This window comes from Phyllostomus hastatus, unplaced genomic scaffold, assembly GCF_019186645.2.
Source record: "Phyllostomus hastatus isolate PE091 unplaced genomic scaffold, TTU_PhHast_1.1 phas_contig_98, whole genome shotgun sequence".
Classification (NCBI taxonomy): Eukaryota; Metazoa; Chordata; class Mammalia; order Chiroptera; family Phyllostomidae; genus Phyllostomus; species Phyllostomus hastatus.
Genome location: NW_025333999.1, coordinates 584,361 through 610,649, shown reverse-complemented (window position 1 = coordinate 610,649; position 26,289 = coordinate 584,361). Strand labels below are relative to the sequence as shown.

The following is a 26,289-nucleotide window of genomic DNA, read 5'->3' as shown; positions in this document are numbered from 1 at the left end:
TGGAACTTTCTTGGAAGGATTCCTAACCGGCCTAATGGCTTGACTATTTCCTTAACCCACCAATTCAAAAGGACACAAAGGGATTCTGTTTTTAATTCACCAGCTCCTGGCTTCCCAGGTTTGGCAGGAGCTCTGGGAAGGCCACTATCTGCAGGCCTCTAGAGTCCGGGGAATACCCGGTTTTAATAGCTTCCTTTTGAAAACCCACTAGGGAAGGGCAGCCGATTGTCTTAGCTTGCTCAGACTGTCCCGATTTTAACCCCAAAGTCCCCTGCCTGGGAATTCCCTGCAGTCCTGGGCAAACCCAGACAATTGTTGGGGTGATATACAGACTTCCTGCTGGGCCTGTGATGTAGGGGACAGCACACAAGCCTTCCCCCGCAGCCTCTGTGACTTCTATTTCCTTCAGCTGTCAAGTGGGCATGCTGGTCCCACTTTAAAAGAATGGAAGAGCTCTAAGCGCCCAGCCCTGGGCCCAGCATCTGGGATGGGACAATATGAGTGACTACTATAATTTATTATTATTACTGGCATTATTTCCATTATTGCTATTAGTCACCTCATTAGACATTTCCCGTCAGTCCCTCCTAAGGAGGTAGACGCCAGGTCCCAGGCCCACCCTGTCCTCTGTTGTACAGCCTCCAGGCCCAGCAGAGACTGCCCCGCCTTCCCTGGAACCTGATTGTTAAGCAATCTGGCACCCTCGGCTTCCTGCTGCTACACTACCAGTGGCAGAGAGGAAGCTGAGGTTGGAAGATCACTGCCAGCCCTTCCTAGTGGACAGGACAGTAGCTCAAGCCCAGACAGCTCTCTAGGCCATTTATTCCACCAATCAGGGATCAAACCTGTAACCTTGGTGTATAGGGGTGATGCTCTAACCAATTAGGCTACGTGGCCAGGGCTGTCTTCCTCCCTTCCTTCCTTCCTTCCTTCCTTCCTTCCTTCCTCCCTTCCTATGGAACACTTCACCAATCTGCATGTCACTCTTGTGCAGGGGCCACGCTAACCTCTGTATCAATCCAATTTTATTATACGTGTTGCTGAAATGAGCACTGTTTGTGCATTTTTTAAATCGAAGGTCTCTTACTGGTCCTGCTTCCTTGAGATGCCATGACCAGGTGGAAAAGGGGAGGGGAACCAGGGGCCATGGGGAGCAGTCATCTCCACAAGCTTCCATTCGTACACAAGCAAAGACTTACTATTGCAGTTAGAAGTTGGCAGCATGGGAAAGGAAACAGATGGGGAGTTGGGATGTCGTCAAAAAAAATACAGCCACCCCCAAACTGGGGTGCCCAGGGAGAACCTGGTCTGCCTCAACCCAAGAGGAATCAGAAGATCAAAAGTGGTTTGGGAAGGCCAGAACCATCATCGGGGATGCAGGGATGCTTCCTAAATCCTGTTGTCTGGGGTTTTATGAGGGCGCAGATATGTGAGCACAATTGATTAAATTACTGGCTATTGGTGATTAAATTCAATCTCCAGTCCCTCTCCCCTCCCTGTATACGGAGGTGGAGTGGGGCTGAAAATGCCCACCTTGGAATCACATGGTTGGTCCTAACAAGGGTTCTAGAGGCTCTGTGCCAGGAATCGAGGACAAAGACCAAATATACATGTCTTACTATATCACAATATCCCACATAGAAAGGCCAGTTTTCCACCAGAGAAGGGTATTTATGGATTCAAAGTTCTCAGGCTCATCTGTATCGGCTCATTATTACCATTCTAAACCCCAGGAAACCCCCACTTCTCACTTCAGTGCCCAGACTTCAGCATGAGCATCCACTGGCATTTGGCATTTAAATGGCTTCGCCATTCTGTAACCCATACAATCAGACCTTGAGCCTGGCCTCCTGTTCCTGTAAGATAAGTGATTCTGTAATGGCCACCATGAGACAGAACAACCATATGTTCTCTTATAAGAACATTTCTCGCAGCCACAAAATTGGAAACCATAAGCCATCATCAGGAGAATGGACAAGTAAGGTTTTAAAGTTGTTGTTTTTTTTAATCTATTGATTTTGAGAGAGACAGAGACAGATAAACATTGACTCGCTGCTCCATCACCCATGCATTCATTGGTTGTTTCCTGTATGTGCCCTGACCAGCATCAAACCCGCAACCCTGGAGCATGGGGATGATGTTCCAACCAACCAAGCTACCCAGCTGGGCTGGACAATTAAGATCTGATCCTTCGCCCTGGCTGGCGTAGCTCAGTGGATTGAGCTTGGGCTGTGAACCTAAGTGTCACAGGTTCGATTCCCAGTCAGGGACATGCCTGGGTTGCAGGCCACTGGCCCCCAGCAACCACACATTGATGTTTCTCTCTCTCTTTCTCCCTCCCTTCCCTCTCTAAAATAAATAAATAAAATCTTTAAAAAAAGATCTGATCCTTCAATTTGTACATTTGGGATATAATAAGGCAGAGAAAAGGAGTATTCTAGAGGCATTTGAGTCGACAATATATATTTTTTTTAAATTTAACATACACTTTTTGTTGTTGTTGTTTTTAAGATTTTATTTATTTATTTTTAGAGAGGGAAGGGAGAAAGATAGAGAGAGAGAAACATCAATGTGCGGTTGCTGGGGGTTATGGCCTGCAACCCAGGCATGTACCCTGGCTGGGAATTGAACCTGGGACACTTTGGTTCCCAGCCGGTGCCCCATCCACTGAGCTATGCCAGCCAGGGCTGACAATATATTATTGAGTAAATAAAATCGAGAGGCAGAAGGACACGAACAATACGGTATTTTTTAAAGATTTATTTATTTTTAGAGAGGGGGAAGGGAAGGAGAAAGAGAGAGAGAAACATCAATGCATGGTTGCCTCTCATTTGGCCCCCACTGGGGACCATGCCTGCAACCCAGTCATGTGCCCTGACTGGGAATTGAACCAGTGACCCTTTGGTTCACAGCCCGTGCTCAATACACTGAGCTACACCAGCCAGGGCACAATACAGTATATTTTTATAAAGTTGAAAAGCATGCACAAAATAGTGATGTAGTATTTGAAGATTTAAGTAAAACGAGGGGAAGAGTCATAAAATAATCTGAGGAAGTGTATACAGGTAGAGGGAACAGCCAGTGCAAAGGCCCTGAGGCCAGACAGTGCCTGGTATGTTGGAAAAATAGCAAGGAGGCCCCTGTGGCTGAAGCAGAGTGAGGGAGAGAATGGGAGGAGGTGAGAGCAGGGAGGGGGTGGTCATGCAGTTCCTGTGAACCACAGAAAGGAGTTGGGCTTTTCCTTCGAGTGAGGTAGGAGCCAAGGAGAGTTCTGAGTAGAGGAGGGACAAGGCCTGACTCAGGTGCTCACAGGTGCCCTCGGGGCAATGAAGGGAGGACAGACTGTGAGGGGTGAGGGCGGGAGCCCTGAAACAGGACAGAAGCAATTGTATTGGTCCAGCTGTGGGATAGTGTGGAATGGACGGGGAGATGTGAGATACAGGCTGGTTTTTCTTATGAACCAACAATGGGTGTGAGAGAAATAGGGGAGTCAAAAAGGTCCCTAAGATTTCTCTTCCTGAGCTAACCAATATTTCCATTTTCTCTTGAGTCCTTCCATAGGTGGGCTGAGCAGGCACAACAGAATACAATTGCTCATTTATAGACTGGCCCCCACAGACAGAGGGCAAGGAGAGACCAAAGAAAGACGCAGATCACTCCAGATTGGTAGGTGACAGGTTTAACAAGCAAGGGAACTTACATATGAGGTGCGTCCTGGATGGCGACCAGATGAGTAGATCTTCGCCCCTGCCCACCAGAATCTTAAAAACTTATACAGAGGCCTTTCCAGGGCCTAGTCACATATACTGTCCAGATGGTCTCAACAACACCTACTCTCTGGAAGCTGTGTCCTTGGAACGGTGTGCACCGTGGGAACTGTGGGTACAGCGTGCATCACAAGGACAGGGCAGGGGTGAGCAGCCTCTACTTGTCCAGGTCCAGATCGAAAGTCAGCCAGTGGTCACGTCCACCTGACAACCTCCTTCAAACACAATACATACTTTTTATTCCTCTCCTTTCTTATGAAATATATAGATACTCTGGAGATGTCTATATGTATTTTTTTTTCTCCCCAACTGCATATTATTCCCTTCTAAGGATGAATTCCCCAGTCCCCAGGTTCCCAGCAGTCACTACCCTCCGGCTCCAGGCTCAGTTTCTCTCTACTACTTCACACTGAATCTCCGTAGCTGCCTTGTGAGGAAGAATCTGTCTTTCTTCACATTTTCTCAGATTCACAGAGGAGCAGCCATGTGCCCTTGGTCATAGCAGTTACAGCTCCATCTCCAGAAAGAGACCTGGCTCTGCCCCTTTGTTCAGCGACCTGAAAAAGTTACTTGACTTTTGTAAAAAAAAAAAAATTATTCCAACGCTTGTTGAAACGGTAAGGAAGACTTTATTCATGTGTACTGCAATAGGGGATCGTAACAGGGCTGAGAGATCTGGCTCAGTTCTGAGTACTGCAAGACAGCTGGGAATTGGGGGGTGGGGGTGGTGTCTATGGATGGAAAATTACTAAAAGGAGATATCAAGAGGAGAAGGACTCTTGCTAAACTGATCTACAAGTATTCTTGCCAAAGAGATGCCTAGGACTTATGCATCAAAGGTGGGGAGTGAGGAACTTGATCAGATATCAAGGGTGGTGGGGGTGACTTAGGAGACTTTGCTCAAACTGGACTGGCAAAGACAGAACCTAGGCCAAGGTGGAGGGCTAGTGGAGAAGATGGCTCAGAGGACTAAAATTTGGTTAAAGAAAGACCCTTTGGCACTTTCTGTGTCTGTTTTTCTCTCTGAGAAATGGATGAAAGAGCCGCCACTCAGAGGACCGCTGCCAGGATCAAACGAAAAAATGAATGTAAAACGCCCAGCTTGTAGCCTTCTTTATAAAGGGCAGCGACTCACCATGTGGGGATGATAATTCAGATCAGTTGGAACGTCCAAGCTGCTATTTTGACAGCAAGGGGGCCTCAGCCGGCAAGGATGCAAGAGATGTGAACCTCTTGTAGACGAGGAGGGGGTCTCAGCCAGCGAGGTGCGGTCGGCCAGGCAGAGACAAGGCAGGATGGAACGGGCACTCACAGGGCAGAGGGTTGGAGGATTTAGAGAAGGGCGGCTGCCAGCCTTGATCTCCGAGATGAGGATATGGGGCTTGCACCAGTGTCACGTCCGGAAACCTGAAGAGGGCCCACCGCCTGCGTGGGCAGTTGAGAACGCCGAGTCTCCGGAAAACCACTCTTTCGCCCGTCAGTGAGAGTCACTGACTTCCGCGTCTTCTCCCACCTGATGTCAGCCAGTCGCTGAGTCTGCAGTACTTAGAAGTCGGCCCAACCAATCGCGGTTGAGCGAAAAGCGAACCAGGGACCAATAGGAGTGTCTCCATTGCAGCGAATGGACCAAAGGGTAAATGTGATTGGCATGGCGGCAGCCAATGACTGTGCCCTTTTCAGGCGGTCAGTGGGAGGTGACATCTCAGCAGCGAAGAGGTGTTGGCTGCCTTCCTAGGCATGACTGGGTCCCGGGTTCGAGCCAGAGTTGGCCGGAAAGGGTGAGTGAGGAGGAGGGGGTCACGGAAAGGGTGCCCCCAGAGGTCATCAGGAAGGATGCGGCCGGCGGGAGGTGCGGGACTGGCCGCACTTGGCAAGCGGTGGATAGAAGCACCCCCTGCCTCGGGGACTGGTCTATGCCTGGTGGGTGCACCTCACCGTTCCTGCCCCTGTCCGCGGGGTTTGGAGGTTTGGGTATGTGGGGTGCAGGCTTCCTGAGAGCAGACCCCACCCTGACCCCGTCTTCAAACTGGGTCTGGGCCCAATGGGGACGAGGAAGGATGAGCACCTCAAAAGCCCCGTCCCCACGATCTTAACTCAAAAGTTAATAGACAATAATAGCAAACTATTTATCAAGGGCCTGTGCCGAGCCTTTTCTCGGCCTCATCTCATTGAATCCTCCCCACAGTCCTTTGAGGAAGAGACCTTTTTGTGCCCATTTTCCAGGTGAGGAAACAGGCCCAGAGAGAGGAACTGATTCCTGAGGCATCCGACATTATGCTATTACAACATTCTCCTCTTTCCATCACTGTCTTAAATCAGTAACATCAGTAGAATCGCTGACAGCCACTCCCTGGAGATACTGGAGACCTCAGGCAGGAGGCCCCGGCCCTGGGCCTGGCCTTCAGAAAGTCCCAGAGCTGGTTTGCGTGGAGAGAGCGGAACAAAACCTCTCCTTGGCCCAGGGTAGTCAGAAGGGCCTGGGGTCGCTCATGGGCGTGGATGTGGGAGGCAGGAATCTTGGCCTGAACGAGAAAAAATGATCATGAGAATGAAACCAATAATGATTTTACTCTTGTTTTTGTCATATTTGTTATTTTTTTCAGGCCTATATCAAGGTCTGTGCTGAACATATACATGTGAAGATGCAGAATTGTGTTGAAAAGTCACAACCACCTTTTGATGGCAACACTCTCAGCATCTCCATTCTCCAAATGGGGAAACTGAGGCCCAGCGTGGCTAAGTGACTTGCCTGAGTTGACACAGAGAACGCCTGCATTCACCCCCCAGGTCTGTTGGACCATCCTGCCTGCCCGGTTATTTTGGGATGAATGCGTTCAGAGCAGGCTTTTGTATTGGTGCCAGTTTGTACAATAAAGAGGTTGTTATTGTTTGTGGCAGGTCTAAAAGCTGGGTATACATATCCCAGCTCCATCACACAGATGTGGAAACTGAGGCTCAGGGAGGGGAATTGGGTGCCTGAGGTTGCACAGCAAGGGGAGTTCAGAATATTCCCCTCGGGCCTCAGTCTGAATGGGCAGCAGGCTGCAGGGCTGACAGGAGCCTCCAGGCTGAGGCCCAGGGACTAATGGACTCTCCCTTCCCAGCCAAGCCAGCTGTCAAGAGCATGCCTCTGTGCCATTGTGGGGCCACCGGCAGGGGCAGCAAGCCCAATGGGGATGAAGCTCAGCTCATGACCACCAGAGGAGGCCTGAAGGTGCTCCTGCACTGGGCTGGCCCTGACAGCAGGGAGCCCTGGGTCACTTTCAGCGAGGCCACACTGACCGCAGAGGAGGTCTGCATTCACATTGCACAAAAAGTCGGTGAGTCCCATGGCAGGAGCGGAGGTACTGGCAGCAGCTGAACCCTATCCATCCATTTGTTCGTTCATTCTGCAGATGCTGAGTGAGCCCTACTGTGTGCCGGCCCCATTCACTGCCTTTGTAGCACTGATATTCTAATGGGGAAATCAGCAAGAAATATAATAAGTAAGAAAACTGTGTAGGAGGGCAGAAATAAGTGACGGTGGACATTTTAAAACTTAAGGAGACAATTAAGGAAGTCACAGGGATATCTGGGGAAGATGCGTATCAGGCAGAGGGAACAGCAAGTGCAAAGGTCCTGGGGTGGGAATTTGTCAGCAACAGCTTGAGCCGAGTGAGAGGAGATGGGAGTAGCTGAGGGAAAGGAGGTGACAGTACAGGGCCTTGTGGGCCTCAGGGAGGACTTTGGATTTTACTCCAAGTGAGGCAGGACTGTGAGCAAAAGAGGGACATGACTGGACTCAGGTGTTCACAGGTGCTCCCTGGCTGCTGTATGGGAAACAGACTGCAGTGGGTGGGGTGGGAGCAGGGAAGCAGAGACAGAGGTGGTCTCGAGGTGGGAGGTGATGAGGGAGAGGTCAGTCAGGGCTGGGCCTTACAGTGCTTTAAACTCCAGAGGAGGAATTGAGAGTTGAGACTTTTTCTTGAGAGCAGAAGGAGCCAGGGAATGTCTGGAAGGGCCTGTAGTAGATGTGCTCAAAAGTGTAATTTCTTCTCCCAGAGGAGGAAGAAGTCTCTCCTAGGGGACTTTGCTTACTTGCCCCCTCCTCTAGGACATCTTCTTACTCCCTCCCCCATGACTGAGTGGAGGCCTTCTGATGGATTCCTACAACACCCTGTACTTTTCAATCAATGGCTGGTTCTTAAAAGAACTCAGACAGATGCGCTGAGTGATGTGAAATGTTTCCATTGTAGGGAATAATTGCATGCGCAGGTGGCCCAGGGAGCCTGATCTGTTGGAGGAAGCAAAAGACCTTAAGAGTAACTAGAGAGTCAGTTTCAAGAATTTGGAAGGGGAAGTAGGAATTGAAACCAGGGCATAACTGTAACGGTCCAGGTCATGGTTATTCTGTGCTGAGCGGTTAGGCCTTCTCAAGGGGTAACAGGGAGCCATGGAAGGTTTAAGCCAGCAGATGAAACAGTCAGATTGGCTCTTTAGGAAGTTGTCTCACAGGGAGGCATTCTCTTTCTGAGAGAGGCAATACACTTGGATGCAGTGACATAGAGTGATTTGGCATCATCTAACAGGGTTGAAATGTGTATTCTCTGAGGCCACACAGCTCTACTCCTAGATATGCACCGTGTAGACACTCAGCTTATGTTCCAGGAGACGCATATGACAGTGTGCAGTGGTGTTGCATTTATCTTAAAGTCCCTCTGCAGGGGAATGTATAAGGAAATAGCCATGTGGTCAAACACTGGAATACTACACAGCCAAGAAAAAGGGAATTTAACCAGTGGTACACACATCCTCATATGGCATGAAAAAGCAAATTGCAGGAGGGTACCTATGGTATAACATCACATTTTGAGTTTATAATATTTAAGACTAGATCACAGAGGATATGAAAATGATAAACTTTATTTCAGGAGTATGGTCACCTCTGTGGGAGGAGAAAGAAGGTAGGTGTAGGTGGGGGCTTCAGTTGTGCTTCCCAAGTGTTCTTTCTTTATCCGGTAGGTGGTACTTAGGTGATTATAAATTAATCTGAAAGGACTGTTTTAGATAAAATTTTTAAGTGATGTGTATTTTTAAAATGCCTTGGGAGGCCATTGTGGAGAATGACAGCACGTCTGGAGGCTGGACTAGGCCTGGGCTTTGGATTTGAGAGAGTGGGTGGATCCTAGAGAGATGGAGGATGCAGAAAGAGCAGGACTTGTACCAGTCTGAGGTGGAGAGGGTGGGAGGAGTTGAGGCCAAGGACCAAGTCCTGGCTTAGAGAACTGCAGAGAAGGGGCAGGTGTGGGGAACTAAAAGATGTGTTTGGAACAAGGCACATCTAAGGGGGCTTGTGACATCCAGGGGGAGATAGCCAGGAGGTAGTTGGGTATGTCTTTCTGGCTAGAGTTCAGAGAGAAAGAGAGATCAGTGATAGGTTTTGCTGCAGTAACAAGCAGCTCCCCCCACCAAAAAAAATTTTTTTTTTCCTGAGTTAAGACAATAAAATCTTACCTAAAATCAAATGCAGGTCAGCCCTGGCTGGTGTGGCTCAGGGGACTGAGTGCCAACCTGCGAGCCTAAGGGTTACCAGTTTGATTCCTGGTCAGGGCACATGTCTGGGTTGCAGGCCAGGTCCCCTGTTGGGGGCATGGAGAGGCAACCAATTGATGTTTCTCTCCATCTCTTTCTCCCCTCTCTGTGGAAAAAAAGAAAATAGCTGCATGTAAGTAGTCCTGCACAATTGAAACCATGGTAAAAGCATGGTCAGCATATTGTGTTGTTCTCTTTCAGGAGGGGAGGAGGCGCAGGGAAGCCTTGTAAGGGAGACAGGCGATCTGGGACCCATGGAGCGATGGCAGCAGATGCTGACTCCTGACATTGTTTCTCCCCTGTTCCAGGCATCACTCCACCCTGCTTCAATCTCTTTGCCCTCTTTGATGCCCAGGCCCAGGTCTGGCTGCCCCCAAACCACATTCTGGAGGTCTCCAGAGACACAAATTTGATGTTGCACTTCCGCATGAGGTGAGTGAAGGCCTGTGGGAAGGCTCTTCCCCGTTTGTTGTCTTCCCTCCTCTGAACCCCAGCTTCCTGGAGCTGGTCTAGATCTGCGCCCAGCCCCAGCATGTCTACACCCTTCCTGTAGGTTTTATTTCCGGAACTGGCATGGCATGAATCTTCAGGAGCCAGCTGTGTACCGCTGTGGGCCCCCAGGGGCCGAGACTTCATCAGAACAGGCAGAACAGGGCGTGCCGCTCCTGGACTCAGCCTCCTTTGAGTACCTCTTTGAGCAGGTGTGAGCAGGGCTAGGAGGTGGGATTATTTCAGGGGGACTTAGGAACAGTTGAGGAGCCCCCTCTTCTTTCCCCAATTATAGCTCATAGGTTCCAACTCATTTCATCTGGTATCCTTTTTCTACCTGAACCAGAGGGTTCTGAGACTCTTAGGATTGCACTCTAAAGAGCACTGTGATCAATTAGTGATGTCTGCCACGGGCATAGAATTGGGCAGAGGAGACATGCATGCTGTATATTTGGCATTTCCAGAAAATGGGGAGTGCTTCCCCTCCCCAAAGTGGCCAGAAGCTGGGGAGTGAAAAGGTTCTCAGGCCTCCCTTTCATCCTGATTTTTCCATCCCCAGGGTAAGCATGAGTTTGTGAATGATGTGGCATCACTGTGGGAGCTGTCGAGTGAGGAGGAGATCCACCACTTTAAGAATGAGAGCCTAGGCATGGCCTTTCTGCACCTCTGCCACCTCGCTCTCTGCCGCGGTATTTCCCTGGAGAAGGTGGCCAAGAAGATCAGGTGCCTGGGAATGGGGCAGAGACATTGTAGGTGGGTGGAAATGCCCAGGCGTCTGGAGGCCAAGGCAGACTTTGTATACTTCCATGCCTTCATTTGTTCAACAAACATTTATCGAGCACCTGCTGTGTGCTGGCACTAGTTCTGGTTGTTGAGGACACAGCAGTGAACAGGTCAGACAGAAATCCCTGCCCTCTTGATACTCACATCTGGTGAAGAGGACAAGCAATAAAGAAAATACAAAAGTAAAATGTATAATCTAGATGGTGATAAAGTGCAATGGGGGAAAATTAAGCAGGAAAAGAGAAAGAAGGAGAATGTCAGGGAGTGAGGGGTGTATAATTTAAAATTGGGTGGTTGGGGAATTCCTCACTGAGCAGGTGACGTTCACATTCAAAGATCTGAAGGAAGTGAAGGAGGGAGCCGTGTGGATATCTAGGAGAAGAGAATTCAGGGAGAAGAGAGTACAGGGTAGGTGATGAGGAGATGGGGTGAGGGATCAGGGCTTTCTGAAGAAGAGCCGAGGACCCCCCAGGGTCGTGCCTTTTATTGATGATCATAATATTAATAATAAATACAATAGTGACTTCAGTAATAATAACAGCTGTCGTCATCCCTACAGGTGAGCAGTGTTTGCACCCATTTTTCAGATGAGCAAACAAGCTCTTTGGAGCTTAAGGAAGTTGCTCTTGGATTTCAGGCCCATAGTCCCCTTCTGAGATCTGCTTCCCTGTCCCCGATACCACCCAACCTTCCTGTGCTGGCCCTTTATTTTATTCTTTTTCCACCTCATGATAGCCTGCCAGTTCTCTAAACAAGGCAGCTGAAGTTCAGAGAAGTTAAGTCATTTGTTCCATATCGCCCAGGCCTGCAACCCAGGCCCCTAACCAGCCCCTCTTGGTCATCCCCACAGCTTCAAGGACTGTATCCCACGCTCCTTCCGGGAGGAGATCCAACAGTACAACGTGTTCACACAGCTACGCCTGTGGATCATCTTCCACAGGTTCCTGCAGGCCTTCCAGCCAGGCCGCCTTTCCCAGCAGGTCATCATGGTCAAGTACCTGGCCACACTCGAGCAGCTGGCACCCCGCTTCGGCACGGAGCGTGTGCCTGTGTGCCACCTAGAACTGGTACCTCAGGCCACAGGGGAGCACTGCTACATCCAGGACAGTGGGCAGGCCCCTGCAGACCCCAAGCCCGAGTCTGCGGTCGAATCCCTTACCCATGAGGTGCTGGTGACTGGCACTGGCGGCATCCAGTGGCGGCCAGTACAGACAAAGGTGAGCAGGGTACCTCTCTCATTTGGGGGTCAAGGTGGAGTTGGGCAGGGGCTCCTATTCAACCTTGGCCTTGGTCTCGGAGTGGGGCTATGGTGAACCCTTTCCCCACATGGGTCTCTTTCTTAAGGAGTGCCCTCCTTCCCCTAGGGACGTGATTCCTGGGGTCTGCACCTCTGGAAAGCCCTTTGGACTCAGAGGATGAGAGGACTAGGGTTCTTTCTGCCCTCCCTGAGGTTCCAGCTTCTGGCATGTCTATCTCTCGGGGGTGGGTCCTCTGTCCCACCTGTGACACCATGACTCAAGGAGGGGGATTCTTGAGATTTCCTGGTCCATCCAGCTCCAGCCCATCCCTGTGGGGAACGTGTGGGACATTAAACAGGCACAGCCCTGCTCAGGTCAGCCTCCACCTGCGCTGTGTTTCCAGGGCCCCCGCAGCAGCAGGAGTCCTCGTGCCGGCTCATCTGGGAAGAAAGCCAAGGCCCAAGAGTTGGGTGAGCAGCCTGTGGACAGGCCACAGGAGGCGCCGTGGGCCTACTTCTGTGACTTCCAGGACATCACCCATGTGGTGCTAAGAGAACGCCATGCCAGCATCCACTGCCAGGACAAGAGCCTGGTGGGGCCCGAGCATGGGGCTGGGCTGAGGGCCGGCTGGGGGGCACCTCCAGGCTACGACGCCTGCTTGACATCCCTGTGGACTTTAGGAGCTGACCCTGCCTTCCCGGGCCATCGCCCTGTCCTTGGTGTCACTGGTGGATGGATACTTCCGCCTGACGGCCGACTCCAACCACTACCTGTGCCACGAGGTGGCTCCTCCACGGCTGGTGATGAGTATCCAGGATGGCATCCACGGACCCCTGCTGTGAGTGCCCAGGAGGGAGGCTGTGTGGCATGGGCCATGGTGGTAGCCGCTGCCAGCTAGACCCTGAGCTCTGGGGACTTTGCGGCTCAAACAAGATGTGTGCATATGTTCATGTGCATTCATGTCTCAGTGTGTGCCTGTGTGCAGCTGGGTGTGCATGCATTTGTGTGAGTGCATGTGAGCACACTTGTGCATGCATTTCTGTCTGGTGTGTACCTGTGATGTGAGCCCTCCATTCATATTCATGTGTGCTTGTGTGAGGGCCTGTGTCCATGCACATGTGTCCACCCATGTGTGCTTGTCCATGTGTGCATGCATGCGAGTGTGGCACCAGGGAGTCCAGAGGGAGAGAGGGCGCCTGCAACGGGACGGGCAGTGTGTTGTGCGGGCAGGGTCTGGGTTTGGGATAGCCACCATGCCTGTCTGGTGTGTAACAGTCACCTGGTGTGCAGCAGTGCCACTGCTTCAGTGACTGCACATGAAAGTGTCACCACACGTTCACGTGCGACGGGACAGGTGCTCTCTGTGGGGCTGTGTTGTGCAAACATCAGTGGCCATTCGGAAGTATGTGCAGTGTTTATGCCCTTGCAGGTGTGTTGTCCTGGCGTTTGTGGGTCACTGCGTGATTCCATTCGGACCAGCAGGGAGAGAATGTGAAGTGTTGAGTGCTCATATGACAATCAGATGCCTGTGTGGCTGCCTGCATCGGCCAGGCCCTTGTTTGCGACTGTCAGCTTAGCTTGTCATTGGCCCTGTGCCTGGGTGTCCTTCGTTCTGTCTATAACACTGGAGCTTGCCCCTGGGGGGTTTGAAGAGGTCTGACTCCTGGGAGCCTAGTCTTTACACCAGAGAGGGGTGAAGTGCCATTCTCCCTCACGAGGGCTGTGGCTGTGCCCTGTCACAGCCAGGAGTGTGCCACTCGCACGGATCTGTAGGCCATGTCACTGGGTGTCTTAGTCTGTTCTGGCTGTTGTAATAGAATACCAAGGACTAGGTGGCTTAGAAACATTTATTTCTAATGGTTTTGAAGGCCAGAAGTCAAGGTTCAAGGTACCAGCAAATCCGATGTCTGGTGGCAAGGCAGCTGTCTTCTTGCTGTGTCCTCAAATGGTGGAAGTGGCAAGGGAGCTCTTTGGGGTCCTTTTTTTTTAATTCAAAATTTTTTATTGACTGATTTTAGAGAGAGGGGAAGGGTGGCAGGGAGAGAGAGAGCCATCGATTTGTTGTTCTACTTATTTATGCATTTATTGGTTGCTTCTTGTATGTCTCCTGACCAGGGACCAAACCTGCAACCCTGGCGTATCGGGACAACGCTCTAACCAGGGAGCTGCCTGGCCAGGGCTGGGCTCCGTTTCCTAAGGCACTGATCTCACTGTGGGGGCTCCACCACCATGACTGAATCGCCTGCCAAAGGCCCCTCCTAATACCGTTGCGTTGGGGGCCAGGGCTCCCACGTATGGATTTTAGGGGGACACAGGCAGCCAGTCTGTAGCACGTGAGCTGCCACGCATGTGGGCGCCTGGGCTGCAGCACCGTGTCGCCGTGTGGTGCCTGCTGTGCTCGTGGTGGTGGTCACCTCTGGCCCTGGGATGTCAATGCTCCTACATTGCCTTCTCATACTGAGTAAGCAGTGAATGACAGACTGTTCAGGGTGTGTTGCCCTGTGAATGTCAGTGGCTGGGTGTGTGCCCTTCGACATTTGACAGCTGTTTTCTACCTCTGTGTGTGTGTTGCCAGGTCAGTGATGGTGTCTGACAGTTGTTGCACACAAGTGTGTGGCTGTTCCTGTGCCCATCACTGTGCGAGTTGTCATGTGTGACAGTGATACAGCTGTGCGTGTGTGTCCCAGACTCAGTGTCACTACGTAAGCAGATGGGTCTGACCTTTGTCCCAGATGGAAGGGTGACTCCCTGGGTAGGTGTTGGTGTTCTTGTTGCCAGGTGGGGGTCCAGCTGTGCCCTCTGACACTGCCCCCTTGCCCCCCACAGGGAGCCGTATGTGCTGGCCAAGCTGCAGCCAGAGGGTGGCCTTTATCTCATCCACTGGAGCACCACCCACTTTGACCGCCTCATCCTCACAGTGGCCCAGCAGGACCAGGTGGGCCTGGGATGAGGGCACTGGGCTGGGGTTGGGTACACTCCTTGCCTAGACCCCTGCTTACCGCCCCCACCCTGCCACCCACCCCAGGCCCCTGGCATGCAGTGTTTGCGCCTGCGCAAGTTCCCCATTGAGCTGTCTGCAGGGGCCTTCAGCCTGGAGAGCTGGGACCGGTCCTTCCCCAGTGTGCGGGAGCTGCGGGCCACCCTGCAGGGCTGCTCTCTGCAGGCCGGTGACAACTGCTTCTCCCTGCGCCACTGCTGCCTGCCAAGACCAGGAGGTACGATGATGGGGACACACTGTGGGGTGGCTACTCCCCACCTGCCAGCCCTCAGTGACTTTGCTTCCACCCTCAGAGATCTCCAACCTCATCATTATGCGGGGACCTCGGGCCAGCACCAGGTCTCTCAACCTCAGCCAGCTCAGCTTCCACTGGATCTGCCAGGATGACATCACCCAGGTGTGTGTGGGCTCGGGCCTCCTTGGGGCATAGGGTCATGGGGAGGGCCATCACCAGCTGTTGTCATGGAGATGTTCTCTGTCCTGTTCCACCAGCTGTCCCACTTGGGCCAGGGCACAAGGACCAATGTGTATGAAGGCCTCTTGCGAGTCGGGGGCGGAGGCCCTGAGGAGGACAAGGCAGACGGGGACCCCGCCTCACTCGGTGAGGACCGTGGGCAGGAGCTACGAGTGGTACTGAAGGTGCTGGACCCCAGTCACCATGACATTGCCCTGGTGAGTGAACGCCACACGGGGGCCAGAGGTTGGGGTAGCATATGTGGCCACCTGACCTGGCCTGTCCTCACAGGCCTTCTATGAGACGGCCAGCCTCATGAGCCAGGTGTCCCATGTGCACCTGACCTTCATCCACGGTATCTGCGTGCACAGCTCCAAAAGTGAGTGGACCCCAGCACACATGCCCCACCATTTACAGGCCGACCCCTCCACCGGTACCCACTCCCTGAGCTGTGCCCCAGCCTTTGACCTGCATCCTGATCCCTGGCTACACACTGGCCCTTGCCCAGTATCCTGACCCCTGACTACACCCCAGTCTGACTACTCAGCTCCCCACCCATACCCCAACCCTTGATGATGTGCCAGCCCATGGCAGCTCAGCCCCTGGCTACACCTGGACCATTACCTGCACCGCAACCCTCACTACAGCTTGACTGCTGACTGTGTTCCACTCCTTTTCCACCACTTAGATGCCTCAACTGCCAGCCCCCATCTTCCCCCCTGACCCCATCAGGACAGTGACCCCATGCAGACCCCACCCTGTTGGGCACCCCTGTCCTCCCAGGCCTCAGCCCCTGCCCCATCCCTACCTCTTCCCCTACTGTGTGTAGAGCTCAAAACTCCTTGTGCAGAATGACCTCAGCTAGCCCTCAAAACCCAAACTCCATGTGTCCATCTCTCCTGCTTCCCTCTAATGCCAGCCTGTACCCTGACCCTGCATGCCTTGCATCCCGAGCACCCAACCCTGTGGGATTAGCATCATTTATGCCCCCGTTGAGCTCCACGCCTCCACTTGTCTGTACCCACCTCCTGATCCCCAGGCCCATCCTCACCTTTGTCACTGACATGGCAGCTGACTCTATGACCCAGACTCACCCTGGACCCAAATGACACCATTCACCTCTCACCCTGCACCCACCTCAGCCTGTGCTCCATCCTGCATTCCTTCTCTCCCCAAAGTCACTCCCAAGTCCCCACACAGCCAAGCCCCCCTGCCTAACAGCTTTCCCACCCACAGCCCCAGCCCCCACTCTTCTCTGGTGCCCTGGAGGGTGGAGGCGGCGGGGTCGGGGGGGGGGCCTGCAGCAGCTGGCCTTTGCAGATATCATGGTGACCGAGTACGTGGAGCATGGACCCCTGGACGTGTGGCTGCGACGGGAGAGGGGCCGTGTGCCTGTGGCCTGGAAGGTGGCAGTGGCCCAGCAGCTGGCCAGTGCCCTCAGCTACCTGGTGTGTGGCCTATGGGCAGGACCTGGGTCAGTGGGGTGGGCCAGGGCAGCCTCTGTACTGGGTGGGGAGGCCTCAACACGTCCTTCAGTCCTCACACTGGCCCCAGAAGGTCTTCCCACAAACCTCTTCTGCTCATATACCCACGGGGCTCCTTTCTTCTGAAGAGGACACCTGACTCCTCTACTTTGTGTTCGAGGCCCAATGGAGCTTGGCCTTGGCCACCTGTGTCACTCTCTTGCCATTCATCCCCAGCCCCTCCTGGTCCAGTCAGCCATTCCCAGAGCACCCTCTGTGTGCCAGGCTCTGTCATAGGCCCTAGGGACATACAAAGAACAAAATAGACAGGATTCTCTATCCTTTGAGGAGCCAGCATTTTTAGTTGGAAGGGATAAATAAGAAATAATAATTAAGTATGTTACACAGTATGTTAGAAATTAGTAAGAAACTTGGGGGAGGGGGGATTGGGGGTACAGTTAAGGAGTTGCTACAAGCTGGGGAAGAGGTCAAAAATTTTTAAAAATGGGCTGAGGAAGGGTTCCCAGCTGCACCGCAGGCAGAGGGAGTAGCCAATGCAAAGGCCCCAGGGAAGGAGTGTGTCTGGCGTGGGTTTGAAGACAGCAGTGGGGTCCTTTGGCCTCTTGTCGCAGGCCAGGAGCCTTGACCACCAGCTCTGGGAGAACAGGAGGGACTCACTGGGCACCTAGGGGTGTCCGGTCACAATGAGAGTGTACTGAGATCCCAATAATGACCGTGACTGTTGTTTTCACGTGGGCTGTCCCTGTGGGATGGGCGTGAACAGGGTCTGTAGGCCCCCACTGGCTATGCCCCTCTCCTTCCCACCCAGGAGGACAAGAGCCTGGCTCACAGTAACGTGTGTGGCCGGAACATCCTGCTGGCACGTGTGGGGCTGGCGGAGGGCACCAGCCCGTTCATCAAACTGAGCGACCCTGGCGTGGGCCTGGGTGCCCTTTCCAGGGAGGGTGAGGACTGGGACCGGGCTGGGCATGGGGACCGGCTTACCCCGCTCTTTTCACCCTTGGTGACCCCTGGCCCTGGCCCCCAGAGCGGGTAGAGCGGATCCCCTGGATGGCCCCCGAGTGCATGTCTGGTGGGGCCAACAGCCTGAGCACCGCCGCTGACAAGTGGGGCTTTGGTGCCACTCTTCTGGAGATCTGCTTCGATGGGGAGGCCCCCCTGCAGGACCGCAGTCCCTCTGAGGTACATGGGGGTAACCCTTGGGCCCCTCCCACAAAGGCGCCAACACCTCTGAGGAGTATAGAGGGCACATCAGAGTTCAGGGTTGCCCCCCTCTGGCCTGTGGCCTTACGTGTGTTGCCTCATCTCTTTGGGGCTCCATCAGGTTATTTGTCATTTGGGGTTAACAGTAGTCCCGACCTCAAAGGTCATTGTGGCATACAGCAAATGAGTGACTGCTTCAGTTTTAGGCACAGTGACCGGGGCAGTGATGGGGGAAGCATAGACTGTAGGGGAGAAGGGGTTCCAGAGGATGGCCCTGACTTACCTGAGGGATCAGGCAAGACTTCCCAGAGGAAGTTTTTTTTGTTGTTGTTTTTTAAGGGCAGGGAGAGAGAGAAAAAACAAACTGTTCTACTTACTTATGCGTTTACTAGTTGATTCTTGCATATGCCCTGACCAGGGATTGAACCTGTCACCCTGGAGTATCAGGACTACTCTCTAACCAACTGAGCAACCTGACTAGGGCCAGGAAGTTTCCATCTAAGTGCAGAAATACTGCAGTGGCAGTGGCCCAGGCTAGGAAGGGTAGCCTAGGCGCAGCTTGTGCAAAGGCCCAGAGGCTTTGGTGCATTCGGGAAGCTGCATCTGCAGAGCATCCTGGGAGCAGAGGTGGGTGGAAGCCAGGACAGGAAGGGCCAAGTGCGAGTGCTAGACTTGGGTTCAGGGCCTGGTTCTGCAGTGGCAAGCAAGTCGGCTTCACTTTGCAGGGGCTCAGTTGCCTCAGTTGCCTCAGTAAAATAGGGATGACAGAACAAGGCAGCTGGCTGGTCTAGCCCTGCCACTTTGGGGGTTTAACTCTGCCTCTTGTGTAAGGAGACTTGGGAGGCTGGAGTCACTTGACCCTTCAGGTCCCCTTCCTCACAGAAAGAGTGCTTCTACCAGAAGCGGCACCAACTGCCTGAACCCGCATGCCCGGAGCTAGCCACACTCACCAGCCAGTGCCTGACCTATGAGCCAGCCCAGCGGCCTTCCTTCCGCACCATCCTTCGTGACCTCACTCACCTTCAGCTCCAAAGTGAGCCCCAAGCCAGTGTTGGGACCTTGGGGCAGGGGGAGGGGCCAGGAACCCTGCTGATGCCAGCAGAGTGCACCCCAGGTCTGTCTGTGTACAGCGGTTCAGGGTGTGTGCCAATTCTCCTTTGCTTAAGGGGGTTGGGAGAATGCTCCGAGTTCTTAATGTTTTGCTAAGAGGCAGCCACAGCTCTCTGTGGATGAATTAGACTCTCATTTATTTTTTGTTTTCTCTCTTGGTAAAAAGTTTGTGCCCTTGCCCAGTCTCAGAATATCCCAGGTGTCAGTTTGATGGAGCCAACTCTGCATTTTGGACCAGAAGTGGAGTTTTCCGGCTGTCGCAGAAAGTTTTCTGATCTCTGGGTCGGAGGGGAAGCACTCACCTGCTTTCTGTGCCCCAAGTGTGGGCCTGCTGGGTAAAGGGTCAGGGTCTGGCCTCACACACTGTGGCTCTTCCAGATCTTTCGGCAGTCCTGCATGTGAACCCAACCTCACCAGCATCAGACCCCACTATTTTCCACAAGCGCTATTTGAAAAAGATCCGGGATCTGGGTGAGGTGAGGGCCTGGAGCCGCAGCGGAGGGTCGGCTGTTAGAAAGAGACCTGTGTGGAGGCAGGGCCCAAGGAGACAGGGGTGGGTCTGACCATCCTGTGTCTTGGTCAGGGCCACTTTGGCAAGGTCAGCCTGTACTGCTATGACCCAACCAACGAAGGCACTGGTGAGATGGTGGCCGTGAAGGCTCTCAAGGCGGGCTGCAGCCCTCAGCTCCACACTGGCTGGAGGCGGGAGATTGACATCCTGCGCACACTCTACCATGAGCACATTGTCAAGTACAAGGGCTGCTGTGAGGACCAAGGTGGGTGGTGCTGGGCAGGTCTGTCAGGGCCTGGCCAGTCAGAGCCTCTCAGTCCTTGGCTGGAAGACAGTCTATAGGTGTAGGGGGCCTGCCTCCTTCCCACCTCCCCTCCCTGCCAGATCTGCTGGAGCCAGGAAGGGTGGGCGCTGCTGGCAGCTCCCTCACTTGATTGGGGATGGGGTTCAGGATGGATCTGTTCCACCTGAGGACTAGGCCTAGTGTGGGAGGCCTTGGCCTTTCCTCCCCACTTGGGGGTGGGGGAACTGCAGGGCTTAGGATGGGAGGTCCCCAGCCTCTGCCTCTGTCACCCTTAGGTGAGAAAGCGATGCACCTTGTCATGGAGTACATGCCCCTGGGCAGCCTCCGAGACTACCTGCCCCGGCACAGCATAGGGCTGGCCCAGCTGCTGCTGTTTGCGCAGCAAATCTGCGAGGTAGGCCAGCCCAACCCTGCTCGCAGAACTGCCCCTTCCTCTTTGGCCTGGCCTGAGTGTCCTGTCCCTTTGCTTGGTGGCCTGCTCCCAGGCCTGCTATCCCCTACACCAGTCTCTTCAGCCCATCACCTGGCCACACTCCCAACCCACCTAGTTTTCACGTTTGAGACTCCCTCTGCTCACCTGGCTGAACCCAGAAGCCCAGGCCCTCCCAGTTTGCCCGCCCCCCTGCCCAGGGTTGCCACTGTGGCCCTGCTCCCTTCTGCTGGGTTCCACTTGCCATCCTGCCTGCCTTTGCTCCAGGTCCCTGCACGCCTGTCCTCACTCACTCACCCCCAGACACACTGGTCATAACTCCTCAGGCCCTGCCTCGCCCTACTGGTCATGACTTGCCCCACCCCGCCCCCAGGGCATGGCCTACCTGCACATGCAGCACTATGTCCACCGAGACCTGGCTGCCCGCAACGTGCTGCTGGACAACGACAGCCTGGTCAAGATTGGGGACTTTGGCCTCACCAAGGCTGTGCCTGAAGGCCACGAGTACTACCGCGTGCGCGAGGATGGGGACAGCCCTGTGTTCTGGTGACCAGGAGGGACCCAGCCAGAGGGGGCACCAGGGTCTTCTGGGGCAGACAGGGTGGAGGTGGATGCTGGGGTTTCAGATGACAGGGCCCAGTCTCAGTGAAACTGCTTCCCCTTAAGGATGGGGCCCTGACTGGTATGGGGGCCAGGGGCTCCCATACCCCAGAGAAGGACTCCATCCTGGTCTGGCCCGAAATGTCACTGCCGTCTCCCCACAGGTATGCCCCCGAGTGCCTGAAGGAGTGTAAGTTCTACTATGCATCTGATATCTGGTCCTTTGGAGTCACCCTGTATGAACTGCTGACCTACTGTGACTCCAGCCAAAGCCCCCCCTCGGTGAGAGCCCCCCCACTCCACACTAGAGGAGTTAGAAAGGCACATATTCAGTTCACAACTTCCTCAGGATAATAAGTGCTTAATCCATGTGAGCCTCATAGTCCCAATCTATAAAATGGGCCACCTCCAATGCCAGGTGCTTTGGTTGTGACAGAAACCCCATTCACATAGAAGCAGCTTTTTCCACTCTGCAAATTCAAGGGAACAGTTGGGGTGCAGCTAGATTCTCACGTCATCATGAACCCCACCCCCTCAGCTCCACTGTTTTCTGTGGTAGCAACAATCTGCCCCACCCCGCCCTCCAACTAAGGGGGAAAAAGGGTCCTTTCCAATTTAATTCTCAGGACTATCTGATTGGCCCAACTTGGCTCATGTGTCCTCTAGGAAGCCAATCACTGTGTATCCATTGGCCACAATTATTAGCCAGGCCTGGTCTGGGGGTGGGGCTAAGAGAATGTTAGGTTTTTATTTCCAAAGTCAGAGTACATTTATAGGAGGGGAAAAAAAGACAGATCCTGGCAGGCAAAAACAGCTTGCTGGGGGGCTTGGTAACAGCAACAAACACCGATTCAGACTTACTGCATGAATATGAGTTTATCTAACTCTTCCAGTCACCACCCTAGGTAGTTGATATTTTTACCCCATTTCACAGATGGGAAAACTGAAGCCTAAAGAGCAAGATGCTAAGTCCAAAGCTGAGAAGTGGTCAAGGCAGGACTAGAATTACTGTAGTCCCACTCCACACTCAACCTCTACCTAGGCAGCCCTGCCTTTTGAAGATTTACCTTGTTTCTTCTGCAGAAATTCATCGAGCTCATAGGCCCCACCCAGGGGCAGATGACAGTACTGAGGCTCACTGAGCTGCTGGAACGAGGGGAGAGGCTGCCAAGGCCAGAAAAATGTCCCTATGAGGTGAGACCTCCCCACCTTTTCCACTGTCCCAGCCGTCGGGCTGTGGACAGAGCACTAACCACAGCCCCATTTTTCCTCCCCCAGGTCTATCTCCTCATGAAGAACTGCTGGGAGGCAGAGGCCTCATTTCGCCCAACCTTCCAGAACCTCGTACCCATCCTGAAAACGGCCCATGAGAAATACCGGGGCCAGGCCCCCTCGGTGTTCAGTGTCTGCTGAAGCCTGTCAGGTGGCTCTGCTTCCGGGAATCGGAGCAGATAGTACCCACAGAGAGGGCCTCCCACTTCCGGCCTAGGAGGAAGTTGGCTTCACCTACTCCCTGTGTCTTACTGCCTAGGACCCCAGGTCTGTGACCTGACTGACTTTCCTTGCCTTTGTCCATGCGGCCTGCTGTAACAGAACACCACACACTTAGGGGGGCTTGGAAACAACCAGAACTGCATCACAATTCTGGAGCTGGGAGTCCAAGTTTAAGGTGCCAGCCTGGTTACATTTGGGTGAAGGCTCTCTTCTTGCTTCATAGCCTGCATCTTCTCACTGTGTCCTCACAAGGTGGAAGGGGGCGAGGGATCTTTCTGGAGCCTCTTTTGTAAGGGCAGTAATCCCATTTATGAGGGGCCTACGCACCTCCCAAAGACCCACCTCCTAATACCATCACATGGGGCATTTGAATTTCAACATTTGAATCTTGAGGGAACGCAAACGTTCAAACCATAGCATTGTCAACAGTCATGAGCCTGACACAGGCTCTGGAGGGACCCAGGACAGCCTAGGAGCTAATCAGGCCCTTGAATCCAATCTTTATGTCTTCTGCCAGCTCCGCCCTTACAGCCCACTGTCTCCTCTAGCTAGTAATAAACTCCTACTTCCTGTGCTGAGGCTCTGGCCTTTGGGTCCTTCTTCAGCAAACATCTGCTCTTCTGAGGATGACAGCTACAGCAAGATACTCACTACAGAAGAAGCCAGATTCAACTACTCACCCTTTGCTCCCCTCTAAGTCACTAGCTAGCGGTTAGACCAGTGCCAGGAACACAGAAGGCACTCAATAACTACTTGTTACATATACCAACAAAGGATTTGGGGGGCCACATACCACATTGCTAAGACTACCAGTGTCACCCATTCCTCCCTGTGCGACCTCAGGCAAGTGACCTTCCCTCTCTGGGCCTCGGTTCTCAACTATGAACTGAGGATGGTCCTGGTTGCTACCTTGGAGGACTAATTAAATGGCTTTGAGTTTGTGTGTGTCAGTGCTTAGCTGAGAGATATGCAAACAATTGCCTAATAAACATTTGCTATTGTTAGCCTGGTGTTTGCCAAAGTGTTTCTGCCTGATTGCTGCACTTGGCACAGGTCTGTGTCATCCACATTGTGGAAAACAGTTAAATAATTTGCTTTCCCATAGGACTTCTCAAACCTTATGCACTGAAGCTGTCCTGAACAGACAGTTTCACATATCCCAGTAGCATTTGCATTTTATAACAGTTTTCAAAATTAAATATTCATTTTAATTATCTTGTTTTCTTGAGGTCTCTCTCCTATCCATCAGCCACCATTGTCGTCCCTGGAGGCAATCAGACGTCATTAAACTAATGACGTCTGATTTCTGTTTTCGCTTCCAGAGATATTTTATCTAGATACAAGGAAATCTGTACACATACTCTCTCCTGTCTTTTGCAAAAATAGTCGCATGTGCAACTATTTGCACAGCTCAAGTCTGTTGTACAGTTGTTCTTTCTTTCCCTACATAATGGGTCTTCGAGATGGTCCTATATATCCAGGAATGCAGTAGTTCCTTGTTCTGTTTGTGGTTGCGTTGTAGCCCCTGCTGGGGTCCATATAGTTATTTCCAATCCTTTGCTTGTCCATGGCAGTGCTGCGGTGAGGAACCACGTGTGCGCCTGGTTTCACCCACATTCAAGCGTATCTGGGGATGGCCAAAGGAACAGCTGCTGGTAGGATCTAGCCTGCTAATTGGAAAAGACATTGCCACTAGAATATGTTTTTATATTTGATAGGGTAGATCTCCCTTTTAAAAAATTATCTTGGCCTATTTTTGTGCAGCTACTTTTTTTTAAATCCTTACCTGAGGATACATTTATTGATTTTGGAGAGAGGGAGACAAACAGCAGTGTGGGAGAGAAACATTGATCAGTTACTTCCCATATGCACCCCAACAAGGGATCGAACCCAAAACCTAGGCATGTGCCCTGACCGGGATTGAACCCGCACGCTTCTGGTGTATGGGAGGATGCTCCTATCAGCTGAGCCACCCAGCCAGGGCATTGTGCAGTCACTTTTTTATTTTTTTTAATATTTTTTAAAATGTATTTCCAGAGAGGGGAAGGGAGGGAGAAAGAGAAGAAGGGAAACATCAGCTGGTTGCCTCTCGCACGTCCCCAACTGGGGACCTGGTCTACAATTCAGGCATGTGCCCTGACAGGGAATTGAACCTATGACCTCTCAGTTCACAGGCCCGTGTTCAATCCACTGAGCCACACCGGCCAGGGGTTTTTAAAAAACTATTGTATGCCCCTGGCCGGTGTGGCTCAGTGGATTGAGTGCCGGACTGCAAAGCAAAGGTTCACCAGTTCGATTCCCAGCCAGGGCACATGCCTGGGTTACGAGCCAGGTCCTCAGTAGGGGGTGTGCATTGATGATTCTCTCCCTCTCTTTCTCCTTCCCTTCTGTCTAAAAATAAATAAAATTTTTAAATAAAAAAATAAACATGAAAACTATTATACAGATGAAGCATATGCAAAACAAGGGAGAATAATGTAATATAAACTGTACCATCAGTTTCCAATACCCACGGCCAGTCATGTTTCAGCTCTATACCTGCCCCTACCTCTGCCACTGGGTCATTTTGAAACAAATCCCAGATATCATTTTATCTGTAAAAAACTTGCATATGTATATCTCAAGAAGATGTAACCACAATCACTACTATATCACTATCACACCTAAAAAGTTTAACAATTCCTCAATATCATTGTGTAGCCTGTGAATGTTCAGATTTCCCCAATTGTACCTTAAATATTTGGTGTTTGTTTAGTCTGTTCAAATAAAAATCCAAACAATGTTGGTTCATATATGGTGTATGGCTGAGGGCTGGTTCCTTTTCCTCTTCCTGCCCCACACCCCATACCTCTGTGGCAACATAGTGAAGAAATGAGGTTGTTTGTCCTATAGACATCACCAGTCTGATGTCCTCATCGGGGGGTGGTTTTGATGCATTCATCTGTCCTCACCTCGATCAACTGGTGACCCTTTGTTTCCCAGGCCAGCACTCAATCCACTGAACCACACCAGCCAGGGCCCATTTTAACCATTTTTAAGTGTGTGATTCAGTGGCATTACATGCATACATAAATTCACAATGTTATTTAACCAACTCTACTATGAATTTGCAGACTTTTTTCATCTTCCCAAACAGAACTGCCCCCATTCTACACTAACCCCTCATTTCCCTCCTCTCCCAGCCCCGGGTAAACACCATTCTACTTTCTCTATGAATTTTTCTATTTTAGGTACCTCATATAAGTGGAATATTTGTTCTTTTGTGCCTGGCTTATTTCACTTAACATGTTTTCTAAGTTCATCCATGTTGTGGGACATGTGAAAATTTCTTTGTAAGGCTGAGTGGCGTTCTGTTGTGTGTATATAAACCATAGTTCATCTGTGCATCTGCTGATGAAATCTGGGCTGTTTTCACCTTGATTGTTCTGAATGCTGCTATGAACACTGGTGTGCAAGTATCTGTTTGAGTCTCTGCTTTCAATTCTTTTAGTAGAGGAATTTCTGGATCATTCTGTAAAACTTGGAGAAACAAAGTTTTATATTCCCACCAGCAAAATATGAGCGTTCTAGTTTCTCCACATCTCTGTCAACGCTTGCTATTTTCTGTTTTGTTTTTTTAATGATAGCCATCCTAATAGTTGTGAAGTGCTATCTCTTTGTGGTTTTGATTGCATTTCCATAATGACTAATGATGTTGAGCATCTTTTCATGTATTTATTGCTTATTTGAATAGCTTCTTTGGAGAAATATGTATTCAAGTCCTTTGCCCATTTTTAAAATTGATTTTAGAGCCCCGGCTGGTGTGGCACAGTGGATTGAGCACTGGCCTGAGAACCAAAGGATTGCTGGTTCA

General features: G+C 51.9%; 1 protein-coding gene and 1 non-coding gene across 2 annotated transcripts; one reads left to right on the top strand and one right to left on the bottom strand.

Moving 5' to 3' along the window:
• Window positions 1-949: 949 nt before the first annotated feature.
• LOC123828635 lies at window positions 950-1,053 on the bottom strand. Its single transcript, XR_006787481.1, has one exon. It is a non-coding gene; the product is annotated as a U6 spliceosomal RNA (small nuclear RNA).
• A 4,401-nt stretch (window positions 1,054-5,454) lies between these two features.
• On the top strand, window positions 5,455-24,446 carry TYK2 (tyrosine kinase 2). Its single transcript, XM_045853265.1, has 25 exons — window positions 5,455-5,545; window positions 6,371-6,554; window positions 6,872-7,087; window positions 9,647-9,770; window positions 9,892-10,039; window positions 10,387-10,550; window positions 11,461-11,827; window positions 12,252-12,440; window positions 12,529-12,686; window positions 14,675-14,783; window positions 14,874-15,063; window positions 15,140-15,243; window positions 15,339-15,518; window positions 15,592-15,679; window positions 16,621-16,748; window positions 17,593-17,728; window positions 17,812-17,966; window positions 18,870-19,020; window positions 19,476-19,573; window positions 19,681-19,873; window positions 20,188-20,306; window positions 20,716-20,888; window positions 21,107-21,224; window positions 22,026-22,136; window positions 22,221-24,446. The coding sequence occupies exons 3-25, from the start codon at window positions 6,892-6,894 to the stop codon at window positions 22,353-22,355; spliced, it is 3,534 nt and encodes a 1,177-aa protein (XP_045709221.1). The 5' UTR covers window positions 5,455-5,545; window positions 6,371-6,554; window positions 6,872-6,891; the 3' UTR covers window positions 22,356-24,446.
• The last annotated feature ends 1,843 nt before the right edge of the window (window positions 24,447-26,289 follow it).

Bases quoted from the DNA above. Each gene is read 5' to 3' on its own strand.
- TYK2 (XM_045853265.1), top strand. From the start codon at position 6,892: ATGCCTCTGTGCCATTGTGGGGCCACCGGCAGGGGCAGCAAGCCCAAT. The intron at 9,771-9,891 runs GTGAGTGAAGGC...CCCTTCCTGTAG, and splicing joins ATGTTGCACTTCCGCATGAG to GTTTTATTTCCGGAACTGGC. The intron at 10,551-11,460 runs GTGCCTGGGAAT...TCATCCCCACAG, and splicing joins AAGGTGGCCAAGAAGATCAG to CTTCAAGGACTGTATCCCAC.